This window comes from Eumetopias jubatus, unplaced genomic scaffold (assembly GCF_037043125.1).
Source record: "Eumetopias jubatus isolate StellerSeaLion01/CBP00866 unplaced genomic scaffold, mEumJub1_p1.0 scaffold_10, whole genome shotgun sequence".
Taxonomy (NCBI): domain Eukaryota; kingdom Metazoa; phylum Chordata; class Mammalia; order Carnivora; family Otariidae; genus Eumetopias; species Eumetopias jubatus.
Genome location: NW_028274816.1, coordinates 95989793 through 96004229, shown reverse-complemented (window position 1 = coordinate 96004229; position 14437 = coordinate 95989793). Strand labels below are relative to the sequence as shown.

Sequence of the window (14437 nt, the reverse complement as noted above, 5' to 3'; positions counted from 1 at the left end):
AGCTTCAGGCACTGAATAAGAAAGCGAGGCCAGAGAAAGCTAGCTAATCAGCATTAAAGAAGGTGTTCCTCGGTTAGTAAAGACTTTTCTGAATGACTTAGTACTCGTTTCTGTTTCCATTAAGAATTCCCCATGTCCCAAAATCCGTCTTCAAACTCTTTTGCCAATAAAGTGACTGCCCAGAATGTTAGTCATTCGTTTATTCACTTATGCAGATATTAATTCTAAGGCCAAACATAAATAATTGTCACTAATTATTTTAGATCATGGATGTCCTCCATACTCTGCTAATGTCTGTGACAAAGAGTTGACTATTTACATTTTATTAATTTAAAATCCCTCAACCTCTTTTTCATTTTTTTGCCCTCTAAACCTTGCCCTGTCAGGGTTTGAGAGCCACAAATGAGAAACCTGTTGAGATTTTATTTTATGTTTATCTTTTTGTAATAATAGCTTTATTGAGGTATAACTCACCTACCATAAAATTTACCCTTTTAAACAGTACAATTCAGAGGTTTTTAGTATATTTACAGAGTCATATGACCAACACTACTATCTAATTCCAGATACCCCAGAGAAAAGGCCTGTACCCATTAGCAGTCACTTCCTATATCCCCTTCTCTTCTCACTCAGCCCCTGGCAGGCAAACACAAATCTACTTTCTGTCTCTCTGGATTTGCCTATTCTGAACATTTCATATACATGGAATCATACAGTATGTGGCCTTTTGTGTTTGGCTTCTTTCACTTAGCATAATGTTTTCAAGATAATAATATTCCATTATTTGGATAAACCACATTTTGTGCATCCATTTATCTGTTGGTGGATACTTGAATTGTTTTCACCTTTTGGCTATTACGAATAATGCTGCTATAAACATTTGTGTACATATTTTCATATGCACATATGTTTTCAGTTCTCTAGAATACATACCTAGGAGTGGAACTGTTGTCTTATGGTAATTTTATGTGTGTGTGTGTGTGTGTGTATATATATATATATATATATATATATATATATATATATATATATATATATTTTAAAGATTTTTTATTTATTGGACAGAGAGAGACAGATCACAAGTAGGTGGGCAGCAGGCAGGCAGGCAGAGGGAAAGGGAGAAGCAGGGAGCCTGATGCAGGACCCGATCCCAGGACCCTGAGACCATGACCCAAGCCGAAGGCCCAACTGACTGAGCCACCCAGGCGCCCCTACTCTATGTATATTTTACATTCCTACCAGTGATGTAGGAAAGTTATAATATCTCTACGTCCTCACCAACACTTGTTATTTTCTGGGTTTTTGTTTATTTGTTTTCTAAATTACAGCCATCCTAGTAGGTGTGAAGTGGTATCTTGTTGTGGTTTTGATTTGCATTTCCCTGATGCCTGTGACATGGAGCATCTTTTCAGGGCTTATTAGTCATTTGTCTATCTTTGGATATTGCCTGTTAAAAGAATTGGCTTATTTGTCCTCTTACTGTTGAGTTGTAAGAGTTCTTTATATATTCTGGATATCTAGACCCATACCATACATTTACAAAATTGTAGTTTGTTTAAGTTAAAGCCTACTTCTTTTATTTTGAAGAAATAAATTCTTTAAAAAAAAATATTTATTTATTTGAGACAGGGAGAGGGAGAGAGACAGAGACAGAGACAGAGAGCATGAACAGTAGGGGGAGGGAGAGGGAGAAGCAAACTCCCCACTGACCAGGGAGCCCAATGTAGGGCTCGATTCCAGGACCCTGAGATTATGACCTGAGCTGAAGGCAGACACTTAACCTACTGAGCCACCCAGGTGCCCCCAAAAGAGAAAAATCTATAGAGACAGAAAGTACATTAGTGGTTGCCTGGTGCTACAGGTGGGAAGAGGGAATGACTACAAATGGGCACAAGATCTTTTTGGGAAAATGGAAATGTTTTAAAATTGAATTATGGTGATGGTTGTACAACTCTGTAAATTTATTAAAGATTATTGAATTGTACACTTAAGGAAAATAAAAAGAAAATACATGGTTTCAATTAATTTTAAGACCCCATAGTATCCAATGAAATTGTTTTCCGTCAGTATTATTTTTTTGTTGTGTATTTTGATTATTTTTTAGAAACTAACAATTTTCTTTTATATGATTCTCTTTTTCCATGTCCTGTGTTACAGCTTTCCATCCTGCTGAAGAACCAAGATGATCTTGATAAAGCAATTGACATACTAGACAGAAGCTCAAGCATGAAAAGCCTTAGGATATTGCTGCTGTCCCAGGACAGAAACCATGTAAGTAGTGTCTATGATGGCCTCGTAGCTGAAGACAAAACTTGCTGTCCTTCAGAAGTTTACCTGGCTTCCTTGACAGAATTTTGTGCTCCTCAGCTGCTATTAAAGCAAGCACATAAGAGGGGTGCCTGGGTGGCTCAGTCGGTTGGGTGTCCAGCTCTTGATTTCAGTTCAGGTCATGATCTTGGGGCTCTGGGGCAACGGGCTCCATGCTCAGCAGGGAGTCTTCTTGGGATTCCCTCTCTCCCTCTGCACCCCCCCCCCCGCTTCTTTCTTTCTAAAAAAATGAAGCAAGCACATAAGTGCAGCCCAGCCCACTGTGTCAATGGCCAGGTAACATTTTGCATGTGATTTTGCTGCAAAGTCAAATCATCCATGTTAAAGTTACAACTAAAGGTTACTTGACTTGTGGCATGGGATGAAGGAAAACGCATATAATAAAAGAGAAAGTCCTTTTTCTCTATATTTATATTATTTCAATTTGATTTAGACCCCAACAAGAGAGATTCGATGAGTGTGGAGATGCTGATTAGCAAAGGCTGCCAAGAATTTGAGACTATCATGTAAACCTCTCACAACAGCAACCATGCCTGTGTCTTGTGACACATGTAGGAAACAAACTTTTCCTTCTTTTTAATGGAAAAGAGGCCATGGAATGGAGGGCCTCTTGTAATTTACCAGCTGCTGCCTTACCAAATGGCAGGCAATCAACAGGGCCTGCCAGAATTAACCCTTATGTAGCTGCCTCTCCTAAAAGGTCTCTGAAGGCCTACGTTTCACAAGAATGATTGCAATCTGGTCTTTTTTTTTTTTTTTTTAAGATTTTATTTATTTGAGAGAGAGTGAGCATGAGTGAGGGGCACAGGCAGAGAGAGGGGGAGAAGAAGACTCCCCACTGAGCAGGGAGCCCGATGTGGGGCTCAATCCCAGGACCTCAAGATCATGACCCGAGCCGAAGGCAGACGCTTAACCGATTGAGCCACTCAGGCGCCCCCTGGCTCTGTCTTCTAATCACCAATTCCTGCACCAGTTTTCTTGAAATGCATGTTCTTTAAGGTTTCTTGGCACTCTTCCCTTTCCTTGTGCTTGAAAACAGCCAGCTGTGGACAGCTGACATTGCTGCATGAGGACAGTGAACACACCATACTAGGACAGAGTTTAGATGGAATGGTGCTCATGTTGGCCATTTATTTTTTTATTTATTTAAAGACTTATTATTATTATTATTATTTGAGAGAGAGAAGAGAGAGCACGAGCATGGGGGAGGAGCAGATGGAGACGGAGAAGCAGACTCTGGCTGAGCAGGGAGCCAGATGCGGGGCTCTATCCCAGGATCCTGGGATCATGACCTGAGCCGAAGGCACATGCTTAACCAACTGAGCCACCCAGGCGCCCCCTGACCATTTATTTTTAAAGAGACATATTGGAATCGGGCTGTCCTGATTAGAGGGAAGCACAGGAGAATGCGGTTAGGAGGCCTTAGAATAAAGAAGACATTTTCTAATATTACAGAAGTGTCCTTGTGATTGAGGATTGGTCTTCTCTGTCCAGATGTGACTTTTTTCTGGATATGTTTTGGGAAGTATTCTGAAATAAAATATATACCTTATTATTTTATTTCTCTGTTCAAGTTACTCATCTGCTCCTTATAGTCCTTCTTTATTGCCTGTTGTAGAGGATTTAAATGTAGCCTAGCATCCAGGGTTTATCACCAACTACCCTTCTTTCCAACTCCCTAGTCTCATCTTTCCACATTCTTCAGCATACTCCCCCCATTTTTCAGTTCTTCCTTATTGCTGTTTGCCATGGCTATCACCCTGTTTTTCGGATCTAGCTTGACTTACCTGCTACAGTGTCTTCAGTGTTTTTGACTGAGGCCAGCTTGATTATTCCCTGTTCCGTTAGTCATTGGATATAATGTGCACACTATTAGTTTATAGATTGCTTAGTAATTGCCCTCTAGTTGTTGCGTATTTTTAAGTTTTACCCCCCCAAAATTATTAAGTTCCTCAAGAGCAGGAGCTGTGATTCATTGTTTTGGGACCCTTCCCCACCATCTCTTAAGAAAACACAGTGAATGCTTCTTGATTATTAGGCAGAAGTCAAGCAGAGATCATATTCAGCAAACCCTTTCTATACAGAAGCAGCTAGAATTGGGGTTTGGTGTAATGGCATAATTGCTTGACTGGGAGCTAGCACCCTTGATTATGATCCCTCCATTCCCTTGATGAGAAGGTATAGACAAGTAGTTCTTTACGTCCACTTACCCATCCTTTAAGGGGTGCACACGGCCGCAGATACTGCTGCAACACCCAAGCTGTTTGAAAGATGACCATCTGACCTCTGATGCCCATGGCATTGCATTAGATGTTGCATAAAATAAATGCCATATTGATGCCTCTCTAAGGACATATTTTAAAAAATTACTATAATGTCAGTATAACTTTTTTTTAAAGATTTTATTTATTCATGAGAGAGAGAGAGAGGCAGAGGCAGAGGGAGAAGCAGGCTCCCCACTGATCAGGGAGCCCAACGCAGGACTCAGTCCCAGGACCCCGGGATCATGACCTGAGCTGAAGGCAGACGCTTAATGACTGAGCCACCCAGGTGCCCAGTATAACTTTTTAAAAAGTTTTAAAAAGAGAATTATTGGGGCGTCCGGGTCGCTCAGTCGGTTAAGTGTCCGACTCTTGGTTTTGGCTCAGGCGTGATCTCAGGGTTGTGAGATCGAGCCCTGCTTCGGGCTCTGTGCTCATTAGGGAGTCTCCTTGGGACTCTCTCTCCCTCTCCCTCTGCCCCTCCCACCACTCACTTTCTCTCTCTCAATTAAATAAATAAATCTTTAAAAAAAGAGAATTATCCTATGTAATCCTATCACTGTAACACATTGATTGATTGATATTTACCTGTGCCCCTGCAGTTTTTGGCCATATGTATACATACTTTAAATGTTGTCATGGTAGTCATAGAATTTTTGAATTTATTTTTTCACTTAACATGGTCATGCACATTTTGCTATGTTAATGTGCAGTTTTCATAATTATAATTTATAAAGATGCATAAATCCCTTGAGTGGATATACCATAATTTAATTAAATAGCCATTTTTGTTATTGTCAGGTCACTTAAGCTGCTCCAGCTTTTTGTATTTATAAAGATTTACATTTAAGACTAGCAATGGTAATGGTGATGATGAAACCTTTCCTTGGGAATTTCCTCAGCTACACTTCAGGCTTCTTTTTTTATATAAAAAGATTTTATTTATTTGAGGGGGGGAGAGTATGGGGGGGCAGGGAGAAGCAGATTCCCCACTGAGCAGGGAGCCCGACGCAGGGCTCGATCCCAGGACCCTGGGATTGTGACCTCAGCTGAAGGCAGACACTTAGCCAACTGAGCCACCCAGTCGCCCCACTTCAGGCTTCTTGATAAACAAAAGTATCATGATCCAGACTTGCTGTGTGCTCAAGAATCCCACCTTCAGAACAGTGCTTCTCTAACCCTCTGTGATGAAATACTAGTTTTATTCTTTTAATTTCCAGTCTGCTATGGACCAATTCTTTTTAAAACACAAAAACTGAAAAATGAAATGGAAAAATGAGGGATGTACAAAATACAAGGCTACAGTTCTTATTGCTAGAGTTGATAGACAGAAAGTCACTCTGCCAAATCGCTGTAAAAGTCTGTAAAGAGTTATTTTCCGTTTCTGTATTACCTTCTTGAGGATTGTTAGGCCACCGGTTGTTGCTGGGTCCCAGCCACACAGAACGTACTTGAGTGTGCTGCTCCCGGATACCACAGCACCTGCTTCATCTCCAGCTGATCACTGGCAGCCACTGAGTTTCTCTTCTGAGTTTCTTCCATTTTTAGCAGTCTGTTGCCTCATCCACCTTTTGTTATACCTTCACTTCCCTTCTTTTTTTTTTTTAAGATTTTTATTTATTTATTGAGAGAGAATGGTAGAGAGAGAGCATGAGAGGGCAGAAGGTCAGAGGGAGAAGCAGACTCCCTGCCGAGCAGGGAGCCCGATATGGGACTCGATCCCGGGACTCCAGGATCATGACCTGAGCCGAAGGCAGTCGCTTAACCAACTGAGCCACCCAGGCACCCCTTCACTTCCCTTCTTATTCCTGTTTTTAAACGTGTGGTCTCTTTCTTCTCTTTGAATTCCTTTTATACTGATCCTTCTGTAACAGGTCTAATCTTTCCTCTGTCTTTACCCCTCACCAGGGTGTATGTCATACCCCTCCTCCTCCCTCACCTGGCCACAGCCATGTCTTAGGATTCAGTATTGTTCTTACATGAGAACTCTTGGAGTTTGGTTATCACAGAGCCTCCCTTTAGTCTGAAGAGCCTCTCTCTAGCCTTGCTTTTAAGCCTGCCATTTTAAGAGACTTCATCATCTCCTTCAGTAGTTCTTGCTGCCTTAGGCCTGTGCCTTGGACCATCAACTCTTAGTTTATTCCTATTACAGACTTCTCTAAGCATGTGTGCATTTAACTGTTAGTTTATCTTTCCACTCTTGACCTTCTTAGAACTTCCTAGACCCAGATTTTCCACTATGTTAAAATAATCTCAAGCCTGCATTCTTTTATCACTTATATCTGAATATGATAAAAACTAAATACCCAGCCACCTTAAACAGAGTATGGCATTTTGTTTTGTTAGCTCAGATTCTCCCTAACAAAAGTAAACTTCTAATCTCATCCAAATGTTGCCCACTTCCCAAATATTCCATCAATGAGTTTGATGCTATCTTGTCTGCTATTTAAGTTCAAAATATCAGGGAAATTCTAAAGAGTAATTAATTCTTTTCAGTCTTACTAAAATGGGCAAGTGCAGGAAGATAGGACCAAAGTTGTTGAGTACAATAGCTTCAGTCTGGTCCCTGGTTAAACATAACACCTTACACCTTTTGTCTCTCATTTGATTCTTGCAGCTTTGAGAGGTCCAGGGCAGGCATCTGTTCTCACCAGGCTACACCTAGGGAAACCGAGACTTAGGGTCAGTTGCCTGTGATGAAGCAGTCAGTGGTGACAGAGCTGGTCTAAAATCCAGACGTTCTGACTTGGTAGTTCAGTACCTATTAGTTACCTTCCTGGAAAGGGGTCTTAAAATTATTATAGTCCTTGGAAGACCTCCCCCAGGTTCCTCCACAGTTTATCAGAAGCAGAACAGAAAGTATAACGTTGCCCATGGGGAGAAGTTGTGAGATGTTGTGTCATTCTCTTTCCCACAGCTCAGAGGGTAACTAAGCTAGAAAAAGTCCAAGGGAAGATGACATTTTCAGGGGGTTAAGGTCACTTATATATGTGAATAGCCAAAAAAGCCTGGGACTCTTTAGTCTGGAAAGGCACCCTAAGCTGTATATATGCAATCAAAGTCTAAGAAGCACTGGAGAGTGCAGATAATGAAAACACAGATTTAGCCCCTTATCTCAATTTGGATGAACCCTTTAGATATTGGGGGTTATCTTAGAAGAAGAAAACACAACTGTCATAACTATTACAGTCTCCTGTGCAAAGTCTCTTGGTGCCATCCTTGAAGCAAAAGACTGGTGAGATCCACGGGGCTGTTTCTCACCTTACGTTTCCGTGAGCCAGACTGAGGCAAACACACACATACACCTTTACTCCCTGCAGAGTTGAATCCACTTGTTCATTTTGTCTTGAACCACCAAATCTTTTATCAAGATAATCTAGGTCCACTCTTGTGACCACTTTTTCTGCTGATCTCCTAGCTTCCAGTCACTGCAATCTTTATGGACATGGTTCCCTGGTAACTTTGCACGTTGTTTGTGTCAGCCACACACACTGCTACTTACTGAGTCTTTTGGTGAGGTTTACATTGAGTAGTCAAATGCCACCTTCTGTTTGCTATCTTTAGAACGTTCTGCTGGCCACGCTTTATAGTTTTGGGCTCTCCTTTCACTCCACTACAGTCCCCTTTTGTTTTTCTTAGCTCCACCTTCCTCCTTCCTCTCCTACTTGTAAGTTATGTTCGAAGTTCCCTGAATCCTTGCATGAACCTCATTTTTGTTTATCATGCCATTCTCTTTTATCCCATTAAATCAGGGTTTTCAGACTTGACTGAATATTACAAACACTTGGGGAGATTTAAAAAATACCAGTCCTTGGGCCCCATCCCCAGAGATTCCATTGTAGGTGGTGTGAGGTGTCTGAAGCCCCATAGGCAGCTCTCATGGGTGGCCAGGGTTGAGAGCCGTGACCTTAAATTGAAGTATGACTCTCCTCCTAAGACCTTGCTGCTCAAAATGTGGTCCATGGATCAGCAGCATCAGCACACCTGGAAGCTTGTTAGAAATGCAGATTCTCAGGGCACCTGGATGGCTTGCTCAGTCGGTAGAGCGTGTGACTCCTGGTGTTGGGGTTGTATGTTCAAGCCCCACATTGGGTGTAGAGATGACCTTAAAAATAAAATCTTAGGGGCACCTGGGTGGCTCAGTCAGTTAAGTGTCTGCCTTTGGCTCAAGCCATGATCCTGGGGTCCTAGGATTGAGCCCCATATCAGGCTCCCTGCTCAGTAGGGAGTCTGCTTCTCCCTCTCCCTCTGCTGCTCCCCTTGCTTGTGCTTTCCTTCACTCTTTCTCCTGCTCTCTGTCAAATAAATAAATAAAATCTTAAAAAAAAAAAAGAAATGCCGATTCTCTACCCCATCCAAGACCTACTGAGTCAGAATCTGTGTTTTAACCAAGACCCCAGGTGATTTGTGCACATTAAGGCGTAAGAAGCCCTGCTTTGAAACCTCCACTGATTCCCTTCCTCTGTTTTCCAACCTGTTGCCATAACTTCAGCCTTTTCTTCTACAAATCGATGCTCAGGCTGGCTCTGGAACCTACTATCTTGTCTCAGCTCTTAGAGTTTAAAATTGAGTTTAGAGCGTATGTTCTTTGGTACATTTCAAATTCACGTTGCCTAGATTTATGGAATTCTCACTATGTGTAAGGCCCTGTGTGCAAGCAGGTGTCCTTAGGGGGCTCCTCATGTGGCTCTTCTCTTTCTGATTGCAGGGCTGTGGACTTTCCTTGCCCTTCACTGGGCTGCGTCCCCAGTATGTGGCTTTGACTGTTTTTTCCTTTCTGACTCTCAGCAGAGAGCTATTGCACATCGGAGGATTCAGCAAGAACATTCCACTTCCCCTTGGTTCTGACTTCCCCTTAGAGCAAGTCAGTTTGTAAAGACAGCCCTGCATGGGATAAAGTCTGGCATGGAGAGACCAGAGGAGGCTGCTTGGCAGCTGAATTCACCCCTGAGAGCGGGAAGCTCTTTTTCCTGGAGGACAGGATATAGTTTGTTTAGGTTGGACTTTTTTTTCTTATGTGAGGTAGAAAAGCTAGAGAAGCAAGTCGAAACTTTGCCCCAAGTTATTTAGCACTCCTCACCTCCCATTCCCACTCTCTGTAGTGCTCCACGTGCTTATAATCATATCCCAATATCACTTGCTCACTGCCCACCTTTGGTTTTCAGCTTTCTCAGTGCAAGGGACCCCTTTGTTGCTTTGATTTTTTTCTAGGGCTCACTTGGTGGTTTGTCTGGAACAGTGCAAAAGTGAGGGTGCATGTGGTAAGGTTGCTGACCCCGTTCTGAGGTCCTTGATCTCTGGCAGAATGGTACCTATGATAGCCTTTCCCAGATGAACACAACCCTGAGGTAATTTCACATGTAAACCCTGGTGATAGTAAGGAACTGAGATTTTGTCTTAATTTTGGGGGAGTGATTGTAGTTGGGGTAGAAGCAGCACATCGAGCTACTTTTAGAAATACATGTTTATCAACCAGAATTCTCTTGGGCAGGGAGGTTGCTGTCATTCTCTATTCTGACCCCCCACTCAGCAGGTGATCTCACTGCCGAAATAATTTCCTATTTTTCCCAAGCTCTCTGGAGAATTTTATTTTATTTTATTTTATTTTATTTTATTTTATTTTATTTTATTTTATTTTATTTTATTTTTAAGATTTTATTTATTTATTTGACAGAGAGAGACACAGCGAGAGAGGGAACACAAGCAGGGGGAGTGGGAGAGGGAGAAGCAGGCTTCCTGCTGAGCAGGGAGCCCGGTGCAGGGCTCAATCGCAGGACACTGGGATCATGACCTGAGCTGAAGGCAGACACTTAATGACTGAGCCACCCAGGCGCCCCTCTCTGGAGAATTTTATGAGAGGGTATTTACAACTCACTTTTCTATTTGACATATTATTATAGGAAAACCTGTTATTCCTCCATGCCCGGGTCATCACCTCTTAAACGGGGACAGTGGGTCTCAGTGCTCCAATATCACTGAAGCTGTAAAACTACCATGAGGAAATAGTGGTTTGCCAAGACAGATGGAGGAGTGAGCTTTGGGGGAACGCTGGGTACCTCATGTATTGAAAGTGTGAAGGCAGGGGCGCCTGGGTGGCTGAGTCAGCTAAGCTTCTGCCTTTGGCTCAGGTCATGATCCCAGGGACCTGGGATCTAGTCCCGTGTTGGGTTCCCTGCTCAGCTGGGGGGTCTGCTTCTCCCTCTTTCTCTACCCCTCCTCCCTGCTTGTGTTCTCTCTTTCTCAAATAAATAAATAAAAATTAAAAAAAGAGAGAGAAAAAAAAGAAAGCGTGAAGGCAGCTAAGAGCATGAGGAGTCTTAGGGAAGGGCACGTGGGCCTTTCTTGGCCTGCCTGCCTAAAGATAGCTCAGTCTTTTCCTCTTATCTTACAGACCAGTCCCTCTCCCCATTCTGGGGTGTCCAGGCAGGTGCGGATCAAAGCTTCCCAGTCTGCAGGAGATATCAATACCATCTACCAGCCCTCTGAGCCCAGAAGCAGGCATCTCTCTGTCAGTGAGTATTTCACCCCTTTTTCCTCTCTCATCTAATTTGCCTGCCCATGTTTTTTTAAAAATCAAGTATTTATTAATTTAAAAGCCATCGTCAAACATTTATAGACTATTACTCTGTGCAAAATAATCCTCTGTGCCTTTATTTGGGGGGAAGGGATAGAGAAATGACTTGGGATGATGTCCTGACTCTCAGGGAGCTTACAATGTAACAGTGTGATGGCATGACCAAGTTCCTTTTTAAACATGTCTGAAAAAGTGATCTCCTCAAACATCTGCTTGAAGAACTCCAGCAACAAATAGTCCACTCTCATTTTGACCATTGTTTCACCAAAGAACTGGGGACATGAGATTAGGAGTAAGATCCAAGTTTGAGTTTTGACCTCAGACCTCTTGCTTATGATTCCTAAGGAGTCCTTATGCTTTGGGGAAGATGTTGACCAATGAAACTCTTGGAGAATCAAACTAAGTTGTCTGGGAAGGACAGGAGACTGTTGACATAGGATATATTGATTGGCTAACTAGGAAGAAAACTATGTAGCTGCCCGCAGGCCTCCCCAGGAAAGAAATCGAAGTCAGGTCTGTGCATTATACCAGATAACCCAGCATTGCTCTGGATCCCATTTCCCAGAGTCTGAGGAGAAAGTCCATGTCCTGAATTATGGAATTTGTTTCAAGAGGGAAACCTGACCTTCTCAAACATTTGTGTTGAACCTACTACCCTAATGTTGCTGAGACCCCTGCTGCTGCTAGGAAGACAAGTTCTACCCACACAGGTAGAGTTGCATCAAACTGAACTGCTCTCCGAAGATCTTGAGCTGAGCTTGGGGAGTTCTGAACGTCAGTGCTGCCACAGAGCCTGTCTGTGAGTGATAAGCCTCCTGAGAGGGTAGCAGGAAGAATGTGTTACTGAGGCACTGACTTTGCCTTACTGAGTAATTTTTGGAACTTGAGCAAACACTGGTAGTAAGTGTTGCCCAGCTGAAGGTCTGTATAGGAGTTTCATATTTCTCTAACATTGTGCATAATTGGTGGCTATGTTTTCAATAAGCTGGTAGAGGAGAGAGAGCCAACACCCCAGCAAGGAGGCCCTGTCCGAACATCTCTGGCCCTGGAATCCAGGTGCCCTGAAGCCTAGCAAACTCTGCCAGCTTCGCCTCTGTCCTGGAGCCCTCAGAGAGACTGGGGGGCTGGAGGAGGGCAGCATTGTTCATTTGCACAAGAAGCAATGAGGATCGACATGGGGCAGTGATTGGGCCTGCTCCTAAACTAGAGCCTGTGATTTGTGTGTAGGGGCAGTGGCCAAATGCTGGGCCATTGTGAGGAGCCATATATGGAACTTCCTTGTCTGAGAATGCTGAGGAATAGGATTTCTATGAAGTCGTTCCTGTGTATCTAGAGAATGGCCAACACAGCCGTCTAGCACACGTAGATTCTGGGTTCTGTCGTTCAGCAAGCAGTATGTACCAGCCATTTAGCTGAGATGAGGGCTACGGTGGAGGCATGTATAATGGGGGCTACAGTGGAGGGCAGGGTGGGGTGGGAGGAGGCAATCACCAACACGGCCCAGGACTTTGGAGAAGTGCTTCCACAGAAGAGGAGACATCAGAGCTGCCACATGAAAGAAAGATTTACTGAGCAGAGAGATTTTCCAGGCACAGGAGAGGGCATCTGCCAGACAGCCTCACAAAAGAAGGTGGGGGGTTCAGAGAACCCCAAGTTGTGTGGAGTGTGGCGGACATGACGGAAGAAGTGGGCGGAGCCTGCCAACCTTTCCCTAGAGCCGAGAAATGGCAGAGGTTATTTCTAACTGGAACGACTTGGCACATGCCTTCTGTGGAGGAGCTGTTTGAACTGGATCTTTCCATAGGTAAGGATGAGGGGAGAGGGCTTTTTGACTGTTTTTCTGTGGAAACCTCACTTGTCCTTCAGACTGGCTGATATATTTGGAGGAGAATAAAGATGAGAAAGGATGCCTGGGCCACCTCTAAGAAGCCTGGACTGCCCTTGGGCTTGTTTGGTAGGCAGTGGGAAGCCATTGAAAATGTTGGTCCTTCATGCCCATCTCTATTACAATGCTCATCACATAATCTTACTATCTTTTTTCTCTTCCTGTCAGACTGCATTGCTGTTCATTCATTTATTCCCTTAAGATTTAATTGGCCAAGTGTCAGCTGTGTGTCAGCAACAGGGGAAGCAAAAAAGACCTGGCTCCCGCCCCTGCGGCTCTTACAGTTGCATGCAAAGACAAAGACAAACACTTGTCACAGTGAGATTAATGTGTAATTTATAGGCTGTGACTGAAAGGTGTATGGGTGCTGTGAGCATGTGTAACAGAGGGATGCATCCTGGTTTTGGGGCCAGGAAAGCCTTAGCCTATGATCCAGCGCGTGAATGATGCAAAGGGGAAGCAGGGAAAAGAATGCCAGGCAGGAGAGCTGCATGTGTGGAGGCCTGATGGCTGAGGGAGTATGATGTGATTGAGACAGAAAGAAGCCCTGAGGCTGGAGAGCTGAGAATAGCAGGGCAGAGGAACAGGCTGAGGCCGGGGAAGGAGGCAGAGCCTTGTGGTCATGATGAAGATTTTGATTCTTAATGTTGAAAGCAGTGAAAATCCACTTTCTGGTTTTTAAAGTGAAGAGGAATAGGTGGTACAACATACTCAGATTTGTGTTTTGAAAGATTGCTGTAGCTACAGTGTGGAGAACAGATTGCCCGGGAGCAAGAATGGACCAAAGGGGGAACCACGTTAGGCTAATGTAGTTTGGTACAGGCGAAGAAGACAGGAGTTTGGATTAGGCTAGTGACAGTAGTGGAGAGAGGAAGGCACAGGTGGATTTGAGACATTTAGAAGATAAAGGCCAACAGAACACAGGGTTGTTTGGTTTTCAAAGTGTGGTCTGGGGACTTGGGGTGGGCGGGTCCCAGAGATCCTTTCAGGAGGTCTATGATTTGCCTTTTTACTCCATTCTCTCATGAGGATGAATGGAGTTTTCCAGAGGTTACCTGCCTGAGGTGAAGTCATCGCTCTGATGGCTAGTGGAGTGTGTGCTTGTGTATCATTGTGTTTTCCAAACGTTTGAGCTTTAATTTCTAATACAGTGAATATCAATTGATATAACCCACTTAATAAAAGCTCTTCAGTGTTCTTCATTTTTAAAGTGTAAAAGAGTTCCAAGAGGTTTAAGAACTACTGCGGTATTGGATTGACTTTGTAAGTGTTGAAAGAGCAGGAGATAAGTTACTGGTTTATGGATCTGGATGAGTGGCACTGCCTGTCACTAAGACAGGAAGAGAGACGAGAGCCTGGTTTCCTGTGCTGAGAAGAGGCAGACCTGAT

The 14437-nt window shown here is 43.4% G+C and overlaps 1 protein-coding gene across 6 annotated transcripts in view; it reads left to right on the top strand.

Moving 5' to 3' along the window:
• Positions 1-14437, top strand: part of MAP3K3 (mitogen-activated protein kinase kinase kinase 3) — a 63620-nt gene that overhangs the window by 32333 nt on the left and 16850 nt on the right. For all 6 annotated transcript variants that reach the window (XM_088028197.1, XM_088028196.1, XM_028087446.2 and 3 more), the window contains 2 exons: positions 2158-2271; positions 10981-11101. In XM_088028197.1, the coding sequence (XP_087884323.1) occupies positions 2158-2271; positions 10981-11101 (235 nt within the window). The remainder of the gene's footprint in view (positions 1-2157; positions 2272-10980; positions 11102-14437) is intronic.